The sequence below is a fragment of the Acomys russatus genome, chromosome 17, assembly GCF_903995435.1.
Source record: "Acomys russatus chromosome 17, mAcoRus1.1, whole genome shotgun sequence".
Taxonomy (NCBI): domain Eukaryota; kingdom Metazoa; phylum Chordata; class Mammalia; order Rodentia; family Muridae; genus Acomys; species Acomys russatus.
In genome coordinates, this window is record NC_067153.1 from 42521965 (window position 1) to 42540140 (window position 18176).

General features: G+C 47.2%; 1 protein-coding gene across 1 annotated transcript; it reads right to left on the minus strand.

The window, feature by feature from the left end:
• Nucleotides 1–13061, minus strand: Josd1 (Josephin domain containing 1). Its single transcript, XM_051159996.1, has 4 exons — nucleotides 12254–13061; nucleotides 2347–2475; nucleotides 2036–2230; nucleotides 1–414 (listed from the first exon to the last, which is right to left on the minus strand). Exons 1-4 carry the CDS (start codon nucleotides 12436–12438, stop codon nucleotides 315–317), a joined length of 609 nt encoding a protein of 202 aa, XP_051015953.1. The 5' UTR covers nucleotides 12439–13061; the 3' UTR covers nucleotides 1–314.
• Between the last annotated feature and the right edge of the window lie 5115 nt (nucleotides 13062–18176).

Consider the following 18176-nt stretch of genomic DNA (forward strand, 5'->3'; position numbering starts at 1 on the left):
CAGGAGAACCTGTGTCAAGACCTCATAGAAAGGGGAAAGCAAGCAATGCCCTACCCTCACAAAGGACCCCTTTCACCTCCCTCTCTGAAATAGAAAAGGGTGTTTACTGGCTTGCTTGCCCTAAGCGTTCAGAGCTCCTACCTTCTTCCCCAGGCACAGCGCTGGGTGGCTGTGACAGTCTACACATCTGTGCTATTGCACTGGCAAATCTAAAGGGAAAACCCAATGAGATGTTTGGGAAAGTGGACTGTCGAGGCCACAGCACATCAAAGAGGGCTGCAGGGTTGAGGCAAAGAGTAGGTCTGGCAGAACTGTCACACATCGGCCCTCCAGCTCTGATGGGCTTCTACTTCTTCCGGTACCACCAATAGGAGTTCACAGTTTTTTCCTCGCAAATGGTATTTTAGGAATTTCCTATGGGAGAGGGAACAGATCACAACCGAGGTGGCAGTGAGTTGTAGTGAGGCCACTGATCCACCAGAACCCTCCCCACTCACACCTGTGGCACCCCCCCCCTTTTTTTTTTCCTTTTCTTGACAGGGTTTCTCTATGGCAATTTTAAAACTCTAAGGGTGGCCAAGCATGGTGGTGCACGCCTTTAATCCCAGCACTCAGGAGGCAGAGGCAGAGGCAGGTGGATCTCTTGGGTTCAAGGGCAGCCTGGTCTACATTGTTCCAGGATAGCCAGGGCTACACAGAGAAACACTGTCAAGAAAAAACAAAACAACAAAAAGTCCAAGGTGACTGACTCAGTTTTGGTTACCATTCCATTCCTGTTAGAATTCTAGTCTGGGGCTGGAGAGATGGCTCAGCAGTTAAGAGCACTGCCTGCTCTTCCAGAGGTCTTGAGTTCAATTCCCAGCAACCACATGGTGGCTCACAACCATCTATAATGTGACCTGATGCCCTCTTCTGGCCTGCAGGTGTACATTCAGGCAGAGCTCTGTATACATAATAATAAATAAAAATTTAAAAAAAAAAAAATCTAGTCTCAATTTCTGCTCATCCTCATATATATTACTGCCATTAGTGGCCAATGTTGAGAGGACAAGAATATAGCATATTTTGATGGTTACTAAGTTTCCTTTTTTTTTTTTTTTTTTTTTTTTTTCTTTCTTTCTTTTGGTTTTTCTGTGTAGCCTTGGCTGTCCTAGACTCACTTTGTAGACCAGGCTGACCTTAAACTCACATAGATCCACCTGTCTCTGCCTCCAGGGTGGCATGTGCCACCACACCCAGCTGTTACTAAGTTTCAAACAAAACAGCCTAAATCTGGACCAACTCAAGGTAAAGCATTTGCTAAGTAGGCCTGACAATCTGACCTAGATCCTAGGAACCCGCAGTGGATGAAGAGGACTCCTGAAAACTGTCCTTTGACCTCCATACATGTCCAGGAACACAGAGAGTGCTAGGATTAAAGGCGTGAGCTACCTGGCCTGGCCAGGCCACCCTTGGAGTTTTAAGATTGCCAAGGAGGCAAAGGCAGGCAGATTTCTGAGTCTGGGGTTAGCCTGGCCTACAGAGTCCAGGACACATAGAGAAACCTTTTCCAGAAAAGCAACTAAAACCACACAAACAGAAAGAAACAATAAAAGGAAAAGCTCCAGTCACGAGGCAGGGTGTGGTGGTGGCTCATGCCTTTAATCCCAGAAGACAGATCTCTGTGTGAGTTTGAGGCCAGCCTGGTCTACATAGAAAGTTCCAGGACATCTGGGACTACATAGAGACTCTGTCATGAAAACAACAAGAAAATGAAAAAGCTTTAGTCACAGAGAAACTTAGCCCTGCCTGGACTGAACGCCATCTTCCTCCCTTATCCTACAGAGGGGACAATGTCAGCCCCATCAAACTAGAAGGCTAGAATCACAGGATAGGACAGCTGCTCATCACAGGGATGGAGTCCTAAGTCTCCAATCCAAGAAGACAGGAAAGGACCCAAGGACATAAGGGATTTCATTTCCTTTGTCAATTAAGAAGAGCTCGGCTTCCCCAGCACACCACGCTAAAAGCCCAGCAGTCCGGCCTTGAGGGTCACCTGAGCTCACTCTCGCCTCCAATCCACTCTGGCATCTTGAGTTTGGAGTCAAGGTTGTAGTAGGCCCCTCCCACCTCACGAACGCAGATCCAGTGCTGCCTTTTGAGAGGCAACTTGAGTGGACCCCAGCACAGGCTGGAGGGAAGGTTCATGATGAAGCCCATGACGTTAGTGAGAGCAATGACACCCACGTCCCTGCAGAAGAGAAAAGGTGTTAGGCTCTGGGGCAGCCACACTCCACGGTTGCCCCCATTCACTTGGGGTTGGAACCACACCCCGCTGTGGTCAGTAAATTAAGTTCAATTCTTTACCTGCGCTTGTCCCACCAAACAGCTTCATAGCCTTTGGTTTGAAGTGCTGCCATAATGACATTCACATCATAGTTCCCATTTCCCAGCATGCTCTTCTTGTGGGGCGTCACCATAGTGTTGGGAGACAACCTACAAATGTAAAAGGAAAGGCTTAGGCTTGCTGATCTGCACAGCCTCCCCAGCCAGAAAAGCACTTTACAGTGTTGCCCCTGGAAGCTGGTTACTTCAAGTGGAACGGTCTCACGAGTTTCTACTTAAGCATGGCATGCCCGGCTCCTGCTAGCCTAGAGATTACTGCTCCCAGTGCAAAACAGTTCAGGGTGGTTGAACGTATCTGGCCTGTTGGGAGGAGCGCTGCAGTGGAGGGAATGACCGCAGGAAGCGATCTGCTGGCTCCTTTACCAACTGTCACCACAGCCTTCCTACTGCTATTTCTGCTTTGATACAAACCTTAAAAAAAAAAAAAAAAAAAAAAAAAAAAAAAGGCAAAGCAGGGCATGGTGGTGCCATACAACTTTCATTAGGGTACTCAGAAGGCAGAGGCAGGCAGGTCTTTGTGAGTTCAAGTCCAGCCTCATCTGCTAAGTTGTAGGCCAGTGAGAACTACATAGTGAGATCTTCACTATAAATGTAAAAAGTACCAGTAATTGGTGTGTGTCATTTAAAAACAGCACAGGCAGTAGCTGTTACCCTCCCTTTTTGCAATTTAAATACTCTTACGGCTTGTACTTCCATAATCATTAAATATTCAAAGGGGTGTGTGTGTGCCCGTGTAGTGGCTGAGACAGGCAGCACAAATGCAGGAACTGGAGCCAAATGAAAGGCAATAAAAAGTAATGAGGCCTGTGTTAAACTGGAATGTCGAACTCATGTAGAAGTCATCTACAGTCAGCGTACACGCTTTTGTGTGTGAACGCGTGTGTGCCTGTGTGTATCCTTAAAAAAAAGAAAAGTTAAAAGCACCAAGAATCAATTCAAGCCAGGCGTGGTGGCGCACACCTTATCCCAGCGCTCGGGAGGCAGAGGCAGGCGGATTGATGTGAGTTCAAGGCCAGCCTGGTCTACACAGCAAGTCCAGGATAGCCAAGGCTAACACAGAGAGACCCTGTCTAGAAAAAACAAAACAAACAAGCAAACAAAAAGCAGGCAGAGGCAAGAGACTGAGTTTCTTTTAAAAAATGCACACCAGACAGAGTTCAAATGTACCCAGCTTTCAACTAAGGTCTCCACACCAGCTCAAGCTGGTCTTGAAATTAGGACCCTCTTGCCGCAGCTCAAGTGCCAGGATTACAGATATACATCACCCCACCTATTTCAAACCCTTCCATGTTTCATCGAGGCCTATGCTAAAGGCATTCCCAACCCTATTATTTTGTTTTCACAGTATTGACAAGCCAGGAGATGAGGATAACCATCTTTTTGTTTTGTTTTTCCCAGACAAGGTTTCTCTGTGTAGCCCTGGCTGTCCTGGAACTCATTTTGTAGATCAGGCTGGCCTTGAATGCACAGAAATCTACCTGCTTCTGCCTCCCAAATGCTAGGAGTAAAGAGTGCGCCACCACACTCCATTGAGGAAGGCCATCTTGCCTGGCAGGTCAACATGTCTTTTTGTTGTTGGATTTGTTTGTTTTTGAGACAGGGTCTCTCTACATAGGCCTGACTGTCGGGGAGCTCACAGAGATCTATCTGCCTGCCTATGCCTCTCAAGTGCTAAGACCAAAGGCATATGGCACATCATGGGTTAGTAAGTCTTTTGACATTCTTGTAAAGGGAAAGATGTGTTGGAAGATGTGAAGGAAGGTGCCAGAGGCTGCAACATGTCATTTCCAGAAGAAAATACCTACTTTGGGCCAAAGAAGTCAATTCTAAAACTTTAAGAAATCTCAATTTAAGCAAACCAAAACTTTCTTCAAACATAGCACCCATAGTGATTTAGGGTGGGTGTTGGCAGTGCCGGAGCCTCATGCAGGCCAAGCAAGCACTCTGGCAACTGAGCATATCACAAGCTCATTCTTTAAAAAATAAAGCCGTTTAAAACTCTCCAGTCTCAAGGGGTGGTGGTGCACACCTGTAATTCCAACAGTTAGGAGTCTGAGGCAGGCTTGGCCAGCCTGGACTATAGTGTGTGAACCTGTCTCAAAAAACAAAAGGAATGAGTGGAGGGCTGAAGTGACCCAGCACTCTCAGAGTGACTCAGAACACTGTAAGTCCAGTTCTGTGGGACCTGAAGCCCCTCCCTGGCATCCATGAGCAACGGACACAAGTGAGGCACAAACATATATGCAGTCAAAAAAACATACCCATAAAGTAAAAGTAAATAAATCTTTAAAAAATATGACCAGAGCTGGGCATGCGTGTGCCACCATGTTGAGCACCGCAGGGATTTAGGGCTGGGGAGTTGGTTCAGTGGCTAAGGGCTAAGGGTTTGGTTTTCAGCACTCACATGACAGAATTCCAGTTCCTGGGGAGCTAATACCTTCTGGCTTCTGCTGGCACCAGACACACACTTGGTACACATACATGTAGATAAAATATCCTACACATGAAAATATTTCTTGCTGGGTGGTGGTGGCACACGCCTTTAATCCCAGCATTCCAGAGGCAGAGGCGGAGATCACTGTGAGTTCGAGGCCAGTCTGTCTGGTCTACAAAGTGAGTCTAGGACAGCTAAGGCTACACAGAGAAACCTTGTCTCGAAAACAAAAGCAAAACAAAAAAACAAAAAGAGAAAGAGAAAAGTTTATTTCTCCTGACTGGTGCTTTTTTGCATACAATATATTTTCATCATGTTCCTTTTTCCTCCCAACTCCTTTCAGATCCTTCTCACCTCCCTAACCACTCAACTTCATGTTTTCCTCTCAAAAGATAACAAAAACAAACAAACAAACAAAAAACCAAACAAACCAACCCCAAACCCCAGAATGTCAAACTAAAAGAAGAGATCTGTTTTGTGTTGGCCAAGTGCGCCTAGGCATGGGGCCTACCTTGAAGTATGGCTGATGTACCCAGTGACAACCTTTGGAAAAAACTGATATCACACCGGCTATGGTGGCGCACGCCTTTAATCCCAGCACTCAGGAGGCAGAGGCAGGTGGATTGCTGTGAGTTTGAAGCCAGTCTAGTCTATAAAGCGAGTCTAGGACAGCCAAGGCTACACAGAGAAACCATGACTCAAAAAACAAAAACAAACAAACAAAACAGAAAAGGAAAGAAAAAAGAAAAAAAGCAAAAGCCCGAGGCATGGTGCTAGGAATGCTTGTTCTCCCAGAGAACCTCAGTAGATCCCAAGATCCACCTCAGGCAGCTCACAACCATCCAAATCCAGCTCCTAGGGATCTCATGCCTCCAGGCTGTGCAGGTACCTGCACTCATGGGCACCACTTTTTGTACAGCCTGGCTGGTTAGGGGAACCCTCTTGCCGAAAGCCCCTCTGGGCTGGGTTACTGCTAGCTTCTGAAAATACCTTACTGTGTATCAGCTTTTACTACTGTGCTCTGAGCAGAGACACTAGCATACAGATTGTGGGTTCCTCTTGGAGGGAGCCTAGTAATCTTGGGCTGGCTTGCCTTGGCTTTTTGAGGTCTGTTATTCTAAGTGCCCAGTCCCTGGCTTTATGGGTAATTAGGGAGTGAGGCTTGATGCAGAAAAGAAATTAAAAGAATTATCTGTCACTGGGCATGGTGGCACACACCTTTAATCCCAGCACTCCGGAAGGCAGAGGCAGGTGGATCACTAGGAGTTTGAGGCAAGCCTGGTCTATAAAGCAAGTCCAGGACAGCCATGGTGACCCAGAGAAACCAGGTCTCAAAACAAAACAAAACAAAACAAAACAGGACTTGGAGAGATGGCTCAGAGATGGCCTTCAGAGGTCCTGAGTTCAATTCCCAGCAACCACATGGTGGCTCATAACCATCTATAATATGATCTGAAACCCCCTTCTGGCCTGCAGGGGTACATGCAGGCAAAGCACTGTATATATAATAAATAAACAAATACATACATACCACCCCATCCCCAAAAAAAGAATTAAGCCAGGTGTGGCGGCACATACCTTTAATCCCAGCACTTGGGAGGCAGAAGCAGGTGGATCACTTTGAGTTCGAGGCCAGCGTGGTCTACAAAGCAAGTCCAGGACAGACAAGGCTACAAAGAGAAACCCTGTCTCCAATAACCAAAAAAGAAAGAAAAGAAAGAATATGGAGGGAGACACAGAGGGCCACACATATTCCAAATTTATCCAAACATCATTGATACTAATTTGTTGAAGAATTCATTTAGTACATTCAACCAAACAGTAAATCTTGAAACTTTTGTTTTATTTTGTTTTTTGTTTTTCAAGACAGGGTCTCTCTGTGTTAGCCTTGGCTGTCCTGGACTCACTTTGTAGACCAGGTTGGCCTTGAACTCACAGTAATCTGCTTCCTGAGTGCTAGGATTAAAGGTATGCACCACCACGCCCGGCTCAAGTCTTGAAACTTTAATAAACATGCCCAGGCTGACCAATACGGGGAGTGATGACACAGGACTGTCCTCTACTACTTGGGAGGTGGAGGGCTGAGGAACAGACAGATGCTCAGCGCATCTTCTTATACACAGTACATTCCAGACCAGTCTGGGCTATGATCTCCTTTCAAAGAAAACCCAAACTGATCAATATAGGAATTACTAGCAACAATTTCCATTCCATTCTATAGGGCTGCTGGTTGTCTGTTCCCAAGAAATCTCTTTCCCCAAAGTCTGGCATTTAGACAGAAGCCCTCAGGGACTTGGGAAAAGAGCATCAAAACTGCTTTAAAAAAAAAAAAAAAAAAAAAAGCATTCTCCTTATTTCTGGCAAAGGGGATCTGGCTCTTCCATTAATATATGTGTGTGGTGCCTACTAGCATGTCGAGGTCTATGCTAGCTTCTAGTCTCCACAAACACCTGTTACACACATCAGAGCCCTCCACCCAGGACCCTGTTCCCCTTAAAGCTTTGGAAACAACTTCCCACCCCCTTTCCCTCTGCTTTCTAGAGAGACAGCCTTAGAGGTTTGGAAAAAACATTTACCTTTTGCTCACAGAGCAGCTCCTTTCCTTTCTTTCTTTCTTTCTTTTATTTTTTATTTTATTTTATTTTATTTTTATTTTGAGACAGAGTTTCTCTGTGTAGCCTTCTTGGGTGTCTTGGACTCGCTTTGTAGATCAGGCTGACCTCGAACTCACAGCAATCCACCTGCCTCTGCCTCCTGAGTGCTAGGATTAAAGGCGTGTGCCACCACGCCTGGCAATTTCCTTTCTTTCTTTCTATCTCCCCCTCTCTTGTTTTTTGTTTTGTTTTGTTGAGACAGGGTTTCTCTGTGTAATAGGCCAGGCTGGCCTCAAACTCAAAGAGATTTTAGTTCCATTACTCTGCCCATTTCATTCACTGGTCATTTGATGAGGGATTGTCTACCCCTGTGACTCCCCTCCTACCCCAAGAAAGTCTTTTTTTTTTTTTTTACTTTAAGGGTAACTGGCAGCCAACTGGGTTAGCTGCCTCATGGGTGTTATCATTTAATCCTTCCACAATCCTTAGATACTGTAAATAAGGAAGCTGAGGTGCAAAGGTTACAGTGACTTGCACAGTCACGCACGGCTGGTTAGTAGCACAGCAAGGATGCAGCCTCTAAGACAACCCTGACCAGCCTGCCCCCCAGTCCCCACCCCCTTTTCCAATCCCCACACACGCTGCTCACGCTGCACTCTCCCAAAGCCCCTTGGGTACAGTGGCTGCAGCTCACACCTGCCTTGCTGATTTCCACAGAAATCTTGAAGCTTAGTCTAAGGTAAGGTCTGGCCAGGGCACCACCCATGTCCTCACTCCTCTCCAAAAGTATTACTGTGCCTGCTCTGGTAGTGATTTGGGGTTTTAATGAAGGGGGGGGGGATTTAATCAACTTTTTTCCCCCTTAATTCTTTCTTTCATCAGAATTTCTTGGTATGTTTTTAAATAAAGCACAGCTCATAAGAGTAGGTAAACATCAGCTCTTGCCATCATGGGTTTGGATGAGCTACTCCACAGAGGTTGATACTCAGCACCTTAGCTGGGCAGCGATGGCGCACACACTTTTGATCCTAGCACACAGGAGGCAGAGACAGAAGATCTCTGAGTTCCAGGCCAGCTTGGTCTATAGAGTAAGTACAAGGACAGCCAGGGTTACAGAGAAACCCTGTTCCAAAAATCAAAAGCCAAAACCAAACAAAACAACCTCAGCATTTTTCTCAGTCTCTCTCTCTTTCCCTGACTTAAATGTAGCTCCTCCCACATCCTCAGGACTGAATGAACGGTGCTTACCTTTCACCAACAAGCCTAGCCCTCTGGTTCTCTTCTTCATTTAGAACGCCCCGGAACCAGGCTAGTTTCTGTCTAATCAGATTAGAGCAGCTATTCTATTTAGGAGAGGGGTGCATAGGTAGCTGTAAGAACATCTCACCACTAAAATAATAGGGAAGAGCCAGGAAAATTGTTTCAGGCCTAAGCATTTCAAAAGTAACCTAGCCCACCCCCCCAAAACAAACAAACAAACAAACAAAGAAACAAAAACACACTACCAGAAGGGCTGGAGAGATGGCTTAGTGGTTAACAGCACTGGCTGTTCTTCCAAAGGACCCAAGTTTGGTTCCCAGTCTGCACATGACTGCTGACAATCACCTGTAACTCCAGTTCCAGAGGACTCAATACAAGCATGTGGTGCAAAGGCATTCATGCAGGCAAAGCACCCATACACATAAAATAAAATCTCAAAATAAGATAAATGCTTCTACAAGCTGAGCGTGAAGAGTAACACAACATTTGCTGACCATGCAGAAGGCCGGTAGTTCAGGTACCCCAGAACCCTTCTTTTTCGGTTTAGATATACACACAGTAAACTGTAGGAGGTGGGATGCACACCAAGGACGCATGTCCACCTTGGAGATACTCCCTCCTGGATGAAGCCTCAGCTACACCTGATTCCCCCCTCCCAACGCCCCTGCTGCTCAGCACCGCAGGCTCAGCTCTTAAAGTCTTACTCACTTCTATCCTGAGCGTGAGTCATTCTCCACAGCGCTATTAAACTCCACCCTTTTGTATTCCTCCTCCTTCAGCTAGTGAAAACTCAGCCGTTCTGATGAACTCCCTCTCAACAAACAGTTCTTCTCAACTGCTGCTCCCGCGCTACCACTCATGAGCCACGCTTTAACGACAGTATGGGCAAGCCTTGTCAGCCTTTTTCTCTGTGAATGCTAGTTTCTAACGAGACCACCTTTCATCTCTAAACTCTTCTACTGTCCATGGCTCTCTCTGCACCTCAGCCTCTTAGCCCTGCCCCACCGAGGTGCAGCCCCGAGGTGCCCTGCTCAGCTTGTGTCCTCCACAGTGCCTCCCAGGACCTGGCACCATGCAAATGACTAGTCTCCCTCTTCCCTCTTCGTCTTTTACATTTTCCTGTAGATTCCTTCCATACATTTTTTGGGGGGTTGTCTCTACTTATCCACACAGAATCTTTACAAATAAAAGTGTTCTATAAGAGAACCCCTTTTTATGGAATTCTATTAGCAGAAACACAGAAATATACCACAATTTGCAAAAGCTTTAAAAAAGGCACAGGGCCCTGGTCCCATGTGGGTGCCAGGCAAATATTTAGCATCTTTCATTCAGAAAAAAACAAACAAACAAACAAACAAAAAAAACCACATCTGAAAGATGCTCTCAATTCTCCACAAACACATATAGCCCAGACCCTGCCCCCCGCCCCCAGTCCAGTCCCACTTAGTAGCTAGAAAGGCAGCTACTGAAGCTCTTGTTTCTCTGAGGAGCTTTTCCAGTCTGCAGCAAGCAGCTTGGAGGAGCACTTTGGAGGCAGGCCCTGGAGCTAAATAAAGCTTGGGCCCAAATCTGGCCATTAGCAAATATAAACCCCACGTCCTGATTTCTTCGTCTGGAACAAGGGGAAGCAGCAGAGCCTTCCTCCCAAGCTGGGTGTGAGGACTCAGTGGCCTGTGTGAAGACGGCCCTCAGACCATGCCACATGTTGAGTGGTTACCATCTCAGGGTGAGATCTCCCTTGTCAGTCCAGGAGCCGGACTCAGAGAGGTCACAATCTGTCAACCTGATACAACTAACTGCATACAATCTGGCATTTGTTTACGGATGGGCAAAACTAGGCAGACTACATAAGCTGAAGCCTGGCTCCCCACGCCACTGCGCCCTGGCCACCCATACCACTGCTAAGGTTGCTCTGAGATTGTCAGCACACACTATAAAGTACCAAGCACACTCAGATGCTCTTGGTTCCTTCACCTTGGTTATAGATAAGGAAACAATTCAGGGCTACCCAGAAGAAACAGGAACAGCTGCCCAAAAAGAGGCAGCTCAGAGGTGTGGGCCCTCCTTTCTGTCACATGACTGGGTAGTCGAAGCTTCATTTGCTCACCTCCTAGAGCTTCATTTCCTGAGGAGTGAACTGTTCTTGCAGATAATGGTCATGAGGCAAATGGCACATCTGCCCAGCTAAGGCAAAGGCGTTATTCTGACCTTTATTGGCACTGGAAAATAATTACCCTCGCTGTAATTCTGTGAGAGCACTAGGGTTAGAGCTCTTCTCACAGGCAGCTACAGTTCTTTCAGGATAAGTGGTCCACACTGACGCTTCACAACTTACCCCAAAAAGCTCGTTCGAGCTGTAACTGACATTCGTGTGCAGCAGCTATTTCATCTCCAAGGAAGGAGTGTCAAAAGGTCCTCTGGAGCCTCAGCGTTCACTGCTTAAAGCATCCTTGAGCTTCCTCTGCCCTGAGGTCTGGGTATACCAAACCTTTTCCAGTTGGAAAAGGATAAGACAGGCTCACTATCAAAGATGCTATGGACTGCAGCCGTGCTGTTGGGCCCAGCCAGACACTACAGAATTAACTCTCAAGGCCTTTGGTAGAAGACTTTTCAAAAACCAACGTAATGGGTATAAAACTGTACCCGGGCCACTTGTGGAGTGACGTATTTGTTCTCAGGGGTTCGTCATTTTTCTCATGGGGAAGGCAGTGCTGGGGGTTGCACCCAGGACCTCCTGCATGATGCGCAAGCGCTCCATCACTGAACTCCTCACCAGCCCCAAGAAGGGAGCAGCAGGAGGAGTCAGCTCCAGACACAGCACAGCTGTTCAGAAGCTGCTCTGAGTAAATCACTTGACCTTTCTGTGCCTTTCTCTCTCGGTGAAACGACTGTGAGGAGAGTCATACAAAACAGGGTGGCCTTTAATCCCAGCACTCGGGAGGCAGAGGCAGGAGGACCACTGTGAGTTTGAGGCCAGCCTGGTCTACAAAGTGAGTTTAGGATAGCCAAGGCTACACAGCCAAGGCTAGCCCGTCTCGAAAAAATAAAATAAAAATAAAAACCAGTGTGTGAAGAGCAGCATAGCCAGCACATGGCCTCAGAAAAGCTAAGCGCTGTGGGGATACTTTTCTCGCGCTGCTCATCATGTCCCACCTCCAGTGACTGGTGACCGAATGTCAACATTATCTTGTGTCCCTCCTAGACTCTAAATTCCTTGGTGGCAGGGTCTGGCAAGGAGGCATTACAGCAGTGACCACCAGTGGAGCTACAGACCTGAACTCAACCCTGAGTCCATGGCTTGTCGGGTTATTTGGCACCACGAAATGGGAGTAACACATGCAACGTGGAGTCCCCTGTCTGACCAGATCCGTGGTGACAGCACAACTGTGGCTATTCCACAACAGATGAACCCCAGATGGTGGTTACCTCCCGTTCCTGCCGACACCATCTAATTCCAACCACCCCCCCCACCACCACCAATAGGGTTGAAGAGGCTTATGTCCCTAAGGCATTGCACCACCCACACAATTTCAGGCATACCAAGAAGTGGGGATCAAGGTGCCAAGCTGGGGAGCCCTACCTCTGGAAAATCTCCTGCAGCGTTTCCCGCGTGAAGGCGTTGCTGTCCTGGAAGACGTTGTTGAGGGCGTGAAGGGCACAGAGCTCCCTGCGCTGCTTCTCATGGTAGATTTGTGGGGGTGCTGCCTGGGGAGGCTCCAAGGATTCAGATTTGGCCTTGTCTCCTTTCCATGGCATGCAACTCATGTTTTTCGATTTAGGTTCCAGACAGAGCAGATAAACACCCCACTCCTTCTCTCCTGAGGAAGGTCTAGGCTCCTCTGTCTTCGGGTTCCTGAGGTTCACCTTATGCTCTGGTGTCCATGATTTATGCTTTGTCACTGGGAGAAAAGGTTGGAATCAAAAGGGAAAACAACAACAAAAAATTCACCTCTTCTCTCTTCTCGATAGAAAAATAAAACAACTTTTGGGTTAGTTTATCTAGCCACCACTTTCAAAGTGCAGAATTTAAAAGGAAAAAAAATGACATAAAATGTAAGATTCCTCCCTTTAGCTACTTTCCTTTCCCACCCCCTTTGGAAAAAAAAAAGAAAACACCACGCTTTCCTGGCTGTGTTTTCCTCTCTGCAGATGCCAACTAGGCCTCAATGCAAGAGGGCAGAGCCGAATGGGTCACATCGCTCCTTTTCTTCCATTTCGTCCGAATCACGACGCCACAGACTCCGAAGACCCGGTTGGGTGGTGGAGAAAACGCCCGATGCAGACAGCTAGCGTGAGCCGGCGGATCTGCGGTCGCGGGCCGCGCGGGGGCTTCGGGGGCAGCGCTCCATGCCCGCCGGCGGGCAGGCGGACTCGGCCCAACGGAGGAGACACCTCGCTTCTGCGAGGGCGGAGCCGCGGGAGAGCCGGGGGAGGGAACCGGCGGCCCGAGCGCCACTGCAGGGAGGTCCCGCCCGGCCCGCGAGGGTGCGGCCGGACGCCTTGCCTCGCCCGGTACAGCCCTGGCCCACCCGGCTGACCGTCCCCGCCGCGACTTCCCGCTGTCACGTGAGGCAAGCCCGGGCGCCCTCCCGCCGCCTGCCCCAAGGGGACCGCTCGTCGCCCCTTCGTCACCACCTGGAGCTCGCCGGCCGCCACCTGGCCCGCGCGCACGCGGACGAGCAGGGGGCACAGCGGCCGGGCACGCGCACCTGAGCCCGACGTCAGCGGCGTTCGCCCGGCGCGCGCCCCGGACACGCCCCCGCGTCGACCCCGCCCTCCAACCTTTCGTCATATGTGACGTGAGTGTGACGTAACCTGCGCGGGCTGTTGGGGGCACCGCCTCGCGCTTGTAGTTCGCGGTGATGTTCTGTGGGACTGCGGAGCCCCACGGGAGTGGAGAAGGTGCACTTGTCACTTCTCCGCAGCTCCGCCCCGGCGCCGACTCCCGCCTGGACCCCGCACAGCCCTCCATCGGGAGGAGTGCTTTTTTGAGTCTGGACAGAGGCTCCTGCCAAACACTTTACCAAAGCTGTCGAGCCTAATCTCGGTTGGTGAATCCGTCGGCCTCCAGTTTTCTTTGAGAGCCGGGGCGGGGGAGGAGCCTTGCGAGGAGTCATATTTCAAATAGAAATGAGAGTTCTATTTCAGATCCTTGGTGTCATATTTCCGTTCACTCCACACAGCCCCACTGCCCTTTTGGTCTGCAACCTCCTCTTGATGGCTGTAGTTCATTACGCTTTCCTTTCTGTGTTTTCTTTTTCCTTCCAATCCTTTTTTGGACACTGTGTGAGTGTGTGTGTGTGTGTGTGTGTGTGTGTGTGTGTGTGTGTGTGTGTGTGTGTGTGTCCTCGAACTCATTACGTAACCAAGAACTCCAGTGTGTGTGTGTGTGTGTGTGTGTGTGTCCTCGAACTCATTACATAACCAAGAACTTCAATTTCTGCCGGGCAGGAGATCAAACCCAGGGTCTGGTACATGCTAAACAAGCACTCTACCAACTAGGGCTCCCTATTTTCTGAGTTTAGCTCAGTGCATTGTGTCGAAAAGCAGACTATTTGCAGTTTCTCGTGGATTTTAAATTAAGTCATTTCTGGCCAACTTCCTTTCAGATTTTTGTTGGGGGGGGGGGGCGTAGGAAACGAATTTGCACTTTCAAAGCGGTGGTTTCTTTAATCCTCAAGACCATTCCAGTCAACCGTGTTGCACAACACATCTGAGTGATTTCCACTCCCTCTCCTTCTCCCTAGACTACTTTTGATTTGTCTTAAACTTTTTTTGTGTGATTTGTGAACCCCCAAACAGATACAGTGTACTTACATAGGATTTAGCACCTAGGAACTTGCTGCACAGCTAGAATTATTGTAAACAATTTATATAACACACATAATTACATAATACCAAGTGACATATTAAGGATTTCTCTTTCTCAGCAAGAAAACTGAAGCACAAAGAAGTTTATGGAGATGATTGAAATCACTGTGTCTGTAGTGAATTAAGGGTTTGAATTTGGGCACGTCTGTGAGAGGGTGTCAGATCCACTGGAACTGGACTTATAGACAGTTGTGAGTTGCTATGTGGATGCTGGGAATTGAACCCTGGTCTTTTGGAAGAGCACCCCACGCTCTTAACAACTGAGCCATCCCTCCAGCCTGGGTATTACCTCTAAAATGTTAATTTTTACACTCATTCTCCCATTCAATTAAAAAAGTAAATACTCAGAATATATATCCTTTCTGGGGAAAAAAAATCCTATAGTGACAAGGACATGGAGTTTTTTGTTTGTTTTGTTTTTCAGTCAGGTATCAATGTATTCTGAAATTGAACTCTTTCTGGTCATACAATGCTAAATATCGACTGAAGCCATAGAATTAATACAACTGGCACCTCTGCTCACCCCAGACAATTGAATTGTTAATATTTGGAGATACTGTTAGAACCACAGATAAAAGGCCCCTCCTTTAATCCCAGCACTTGGGAGACAGAGGAAAGTGGATCACTGTGAGTTCGAGGCCAGCCTGATCTATAAAGCGAGTCCAGGACAGCCAGGGCTACAAAGAGACACCCTGTCTCGAAAAAAACAAAACAACAACAACAAAAACCAAATAAAGGTCCCACAAAACCGCCTCTCACTTCAAATGCCAGTTAGGATCTGAAGTTCTGGAATTTCTGGCCCATCCATTCTTAAAACATTCCGCATGGGCCTTCTTGGTCCAACTCAATCTGCTATAATAGCTCACTTACCCCAGGAATGTGCTAGTCTCATATTTACCAGTATATTACAAAGGATCTCAGCCAGGCAGTGGTGGAGCACCCCTTTAATCCCAGCACTCAGAAGCAGGTGGATCTCTGAGTTCGAGGCCAGCCTGGTCTACAAAATGAGTTCCAGGACAGCCAGGGCTACACAGAGAAACCCTGTCTTGAAAACCCAAATAAAACCCAAACCAAAACACCTACCAAACCAAAGAAAACCAAAACACAAACAAACAAAAAACCAAAGGATATCACAAAATGTACAGAGAAACAGCCAAATAATAGAGACACAGAGCAAAGCATGTGGAAAGGGGGTTTCCATACCCGCTACGGGTGAGACATCTTCAGAAACCATCACAGGGCTTAGGAGACAGTTCAGCATAAGTGAGGACCTTAGTTTGGCTCTCCAGCACCCACATTAAGAGCTAAGCAGTGGGGCTGGAGAGGTGGCTCAGAGGTTAAGAGCACTGCCTGTTCTTCCAAAGGTCCTGAGTTCAATTCCCAGCAACCACATGGTGGCTCACAACCATCTATAATGAGATCTGGTACCCTCTTCTGATGTACAGGCATACATGCAAGCAAAAAGCAAAACAAAACAAACAAACAAAAAGCCAGGCAGAAGGGTACATTCCTTGTAATCTGAGGGGAAGCAGGGGCATGAAGATCCTTAGGGTTTCCTGGGCAGCCAGTCTCGTCCAATCGGTAAGATGAGAGACTTGTCTCAAAAATTAAGATGGAGGGGGCTGAAGAGATTGTCCAGCAGTTAAAAGTACATGATACTCTTTCAGAGTTCTCAGCATCCACACAGCACTCACAGCCACCTGTAAGTCCAGTTCCAGGGGGTCTAATGTCCTCTTTTTAGCCTATGTAGGCACCAGGCATGCCCTTGGTGCAATACATACATGGGCAGGACAGTCATATACATAAAATAAAAACAATTTTTTTAAAGCCTGGCATGATGATCCATGCCTTTAATTCCAGCACTCAGGAGACAGAGGCAGATGGATCTCTGTAAGTTTAAGGAATATGTATGTATGTATGTATGTATACCATATATATGTATATATATATCATATATATGGTATATATATGTGAGGCTAGCAGAATGGCTCATCTAGCAAAGGTGTTTGCCATGAAAGCCCAGAGACCTAAGTTTGATCATTAAAATCTATGTAATGGTGAAAGGAGAGAACCAACTCCATGAAGTCATCTTCAAAGTCCCACATGTGTGCACGGCATAGGTGTGCCTGTCACACATCTCACACACACAATCATAAATCTTTGTTTTTCAAGACAGGGTTTCTCTGTGTAGACCTGGCTATCCTGGAACTCTGTAGACCAGGCTGGCCTCAAACTCACAGAGCTCTGCCTGCTTCTGCCTCCCGAATGACGGGATTAGTTAAAAGGGGAAGAGTGGTTGAGGAGGCACCCAGCATCAACTTCTGGCCTCCACACATATATGCACACATGAGCATGCATGCACAAATACATGGACACAGCCTTCATGTATCCAGTTCTCAGGCACCCAAGTTAGACTTTGTCCTTCCGAGAAGGGTTGTTTAATTATTTTTTTTTAATTTTTGCTTATGGATGTTTTGTCTGCACGTATGTCTGTGTACCATGGGGATACCTGTGCCCGAGAATGCCAGAACTGGAGTTATAATGGTTGTGAGCAACCATATGAGTGCTGGGAATCAAACTCCTTCTCTCTGGAAAAACAGTCAGTGCTCTTAACCACTGAATCATCTCTCTAGCCCCCTTTCAGGGATATTGTTTGCTTGCTTGTTTGCTTGTTTTTTGTTTTATGAGATAAGGTTTCTCTGTGTAGCCTTGGCTGTTATAGACTCAATTTGTAGACCAGGCTGGCCTTGAATTTACATCGATCCACCTACCTCTGCCTCCCTGAGTGCTGGGATTTTTTTTTTTTTTTTTTGGTTTTTCGAGACAGGGTTTCTCTGTGTAGCCTTGGCCATCTGGACTCACTTTGTAGACCAGGCTGGCCTCGAACTCACAGCGATCCGCCTGCCTCTGCCTCCCGAGTGCTGGGATTAAAGGCGTGCGCCACCATGCGTGTCTCCTTTTCAGGGATTTTATGAAAGCTTCAACACATAGTTATCAGAGTTAAATCATTAGCTGTGGCCAGGCGTGGTGAATTTGAGGCCAGCCTGGTCTACAAAGTGAGTCTAGGACAGCCAACGTTACACAGAGAAACCTTGTCTTGAAAAACAAAAACCAAACCAAAACAAAATCATTATCTTGAGTCAGGGTTTTTCTGTGTGCCCCTGGCTGTCCTGGAACTTGCTCTGTAGACTAGGTTGGCCTTGAATTCATAGAGATCGACCTGCCTATGCATCCAGAGGGCTGGGATTAAAGGCATGTGCCACCATCTAAATTTTCTTTTCAGATTTTTCATTTTAAGCTATCTGTCTGGTTGACTTGCTGGCATGCAAAAAGCAAATGTCATTCTGGACCTTCTGATAGGTTAAGGAGATAGACTAAGACCTAATACACCATATCATACAGTTGACAAATGATGAAAACAATGTCATGATATTTGGCTTTTCTAACAAAGCAACATTTTAATATTTTTAACTACACCGTGGGATTAGATAAAAGAGTATCGGGCTGGAGAGATGGCTCAGCCATTAAAGGCTAGGCTCACAACCAAAAAGAGTATCTAGGTTGGGTCATGAGCAACTTACCCAGAAAAAAAAAGGTGGGGCATCAATAACTTATTAGGAAGGAGATGTAGT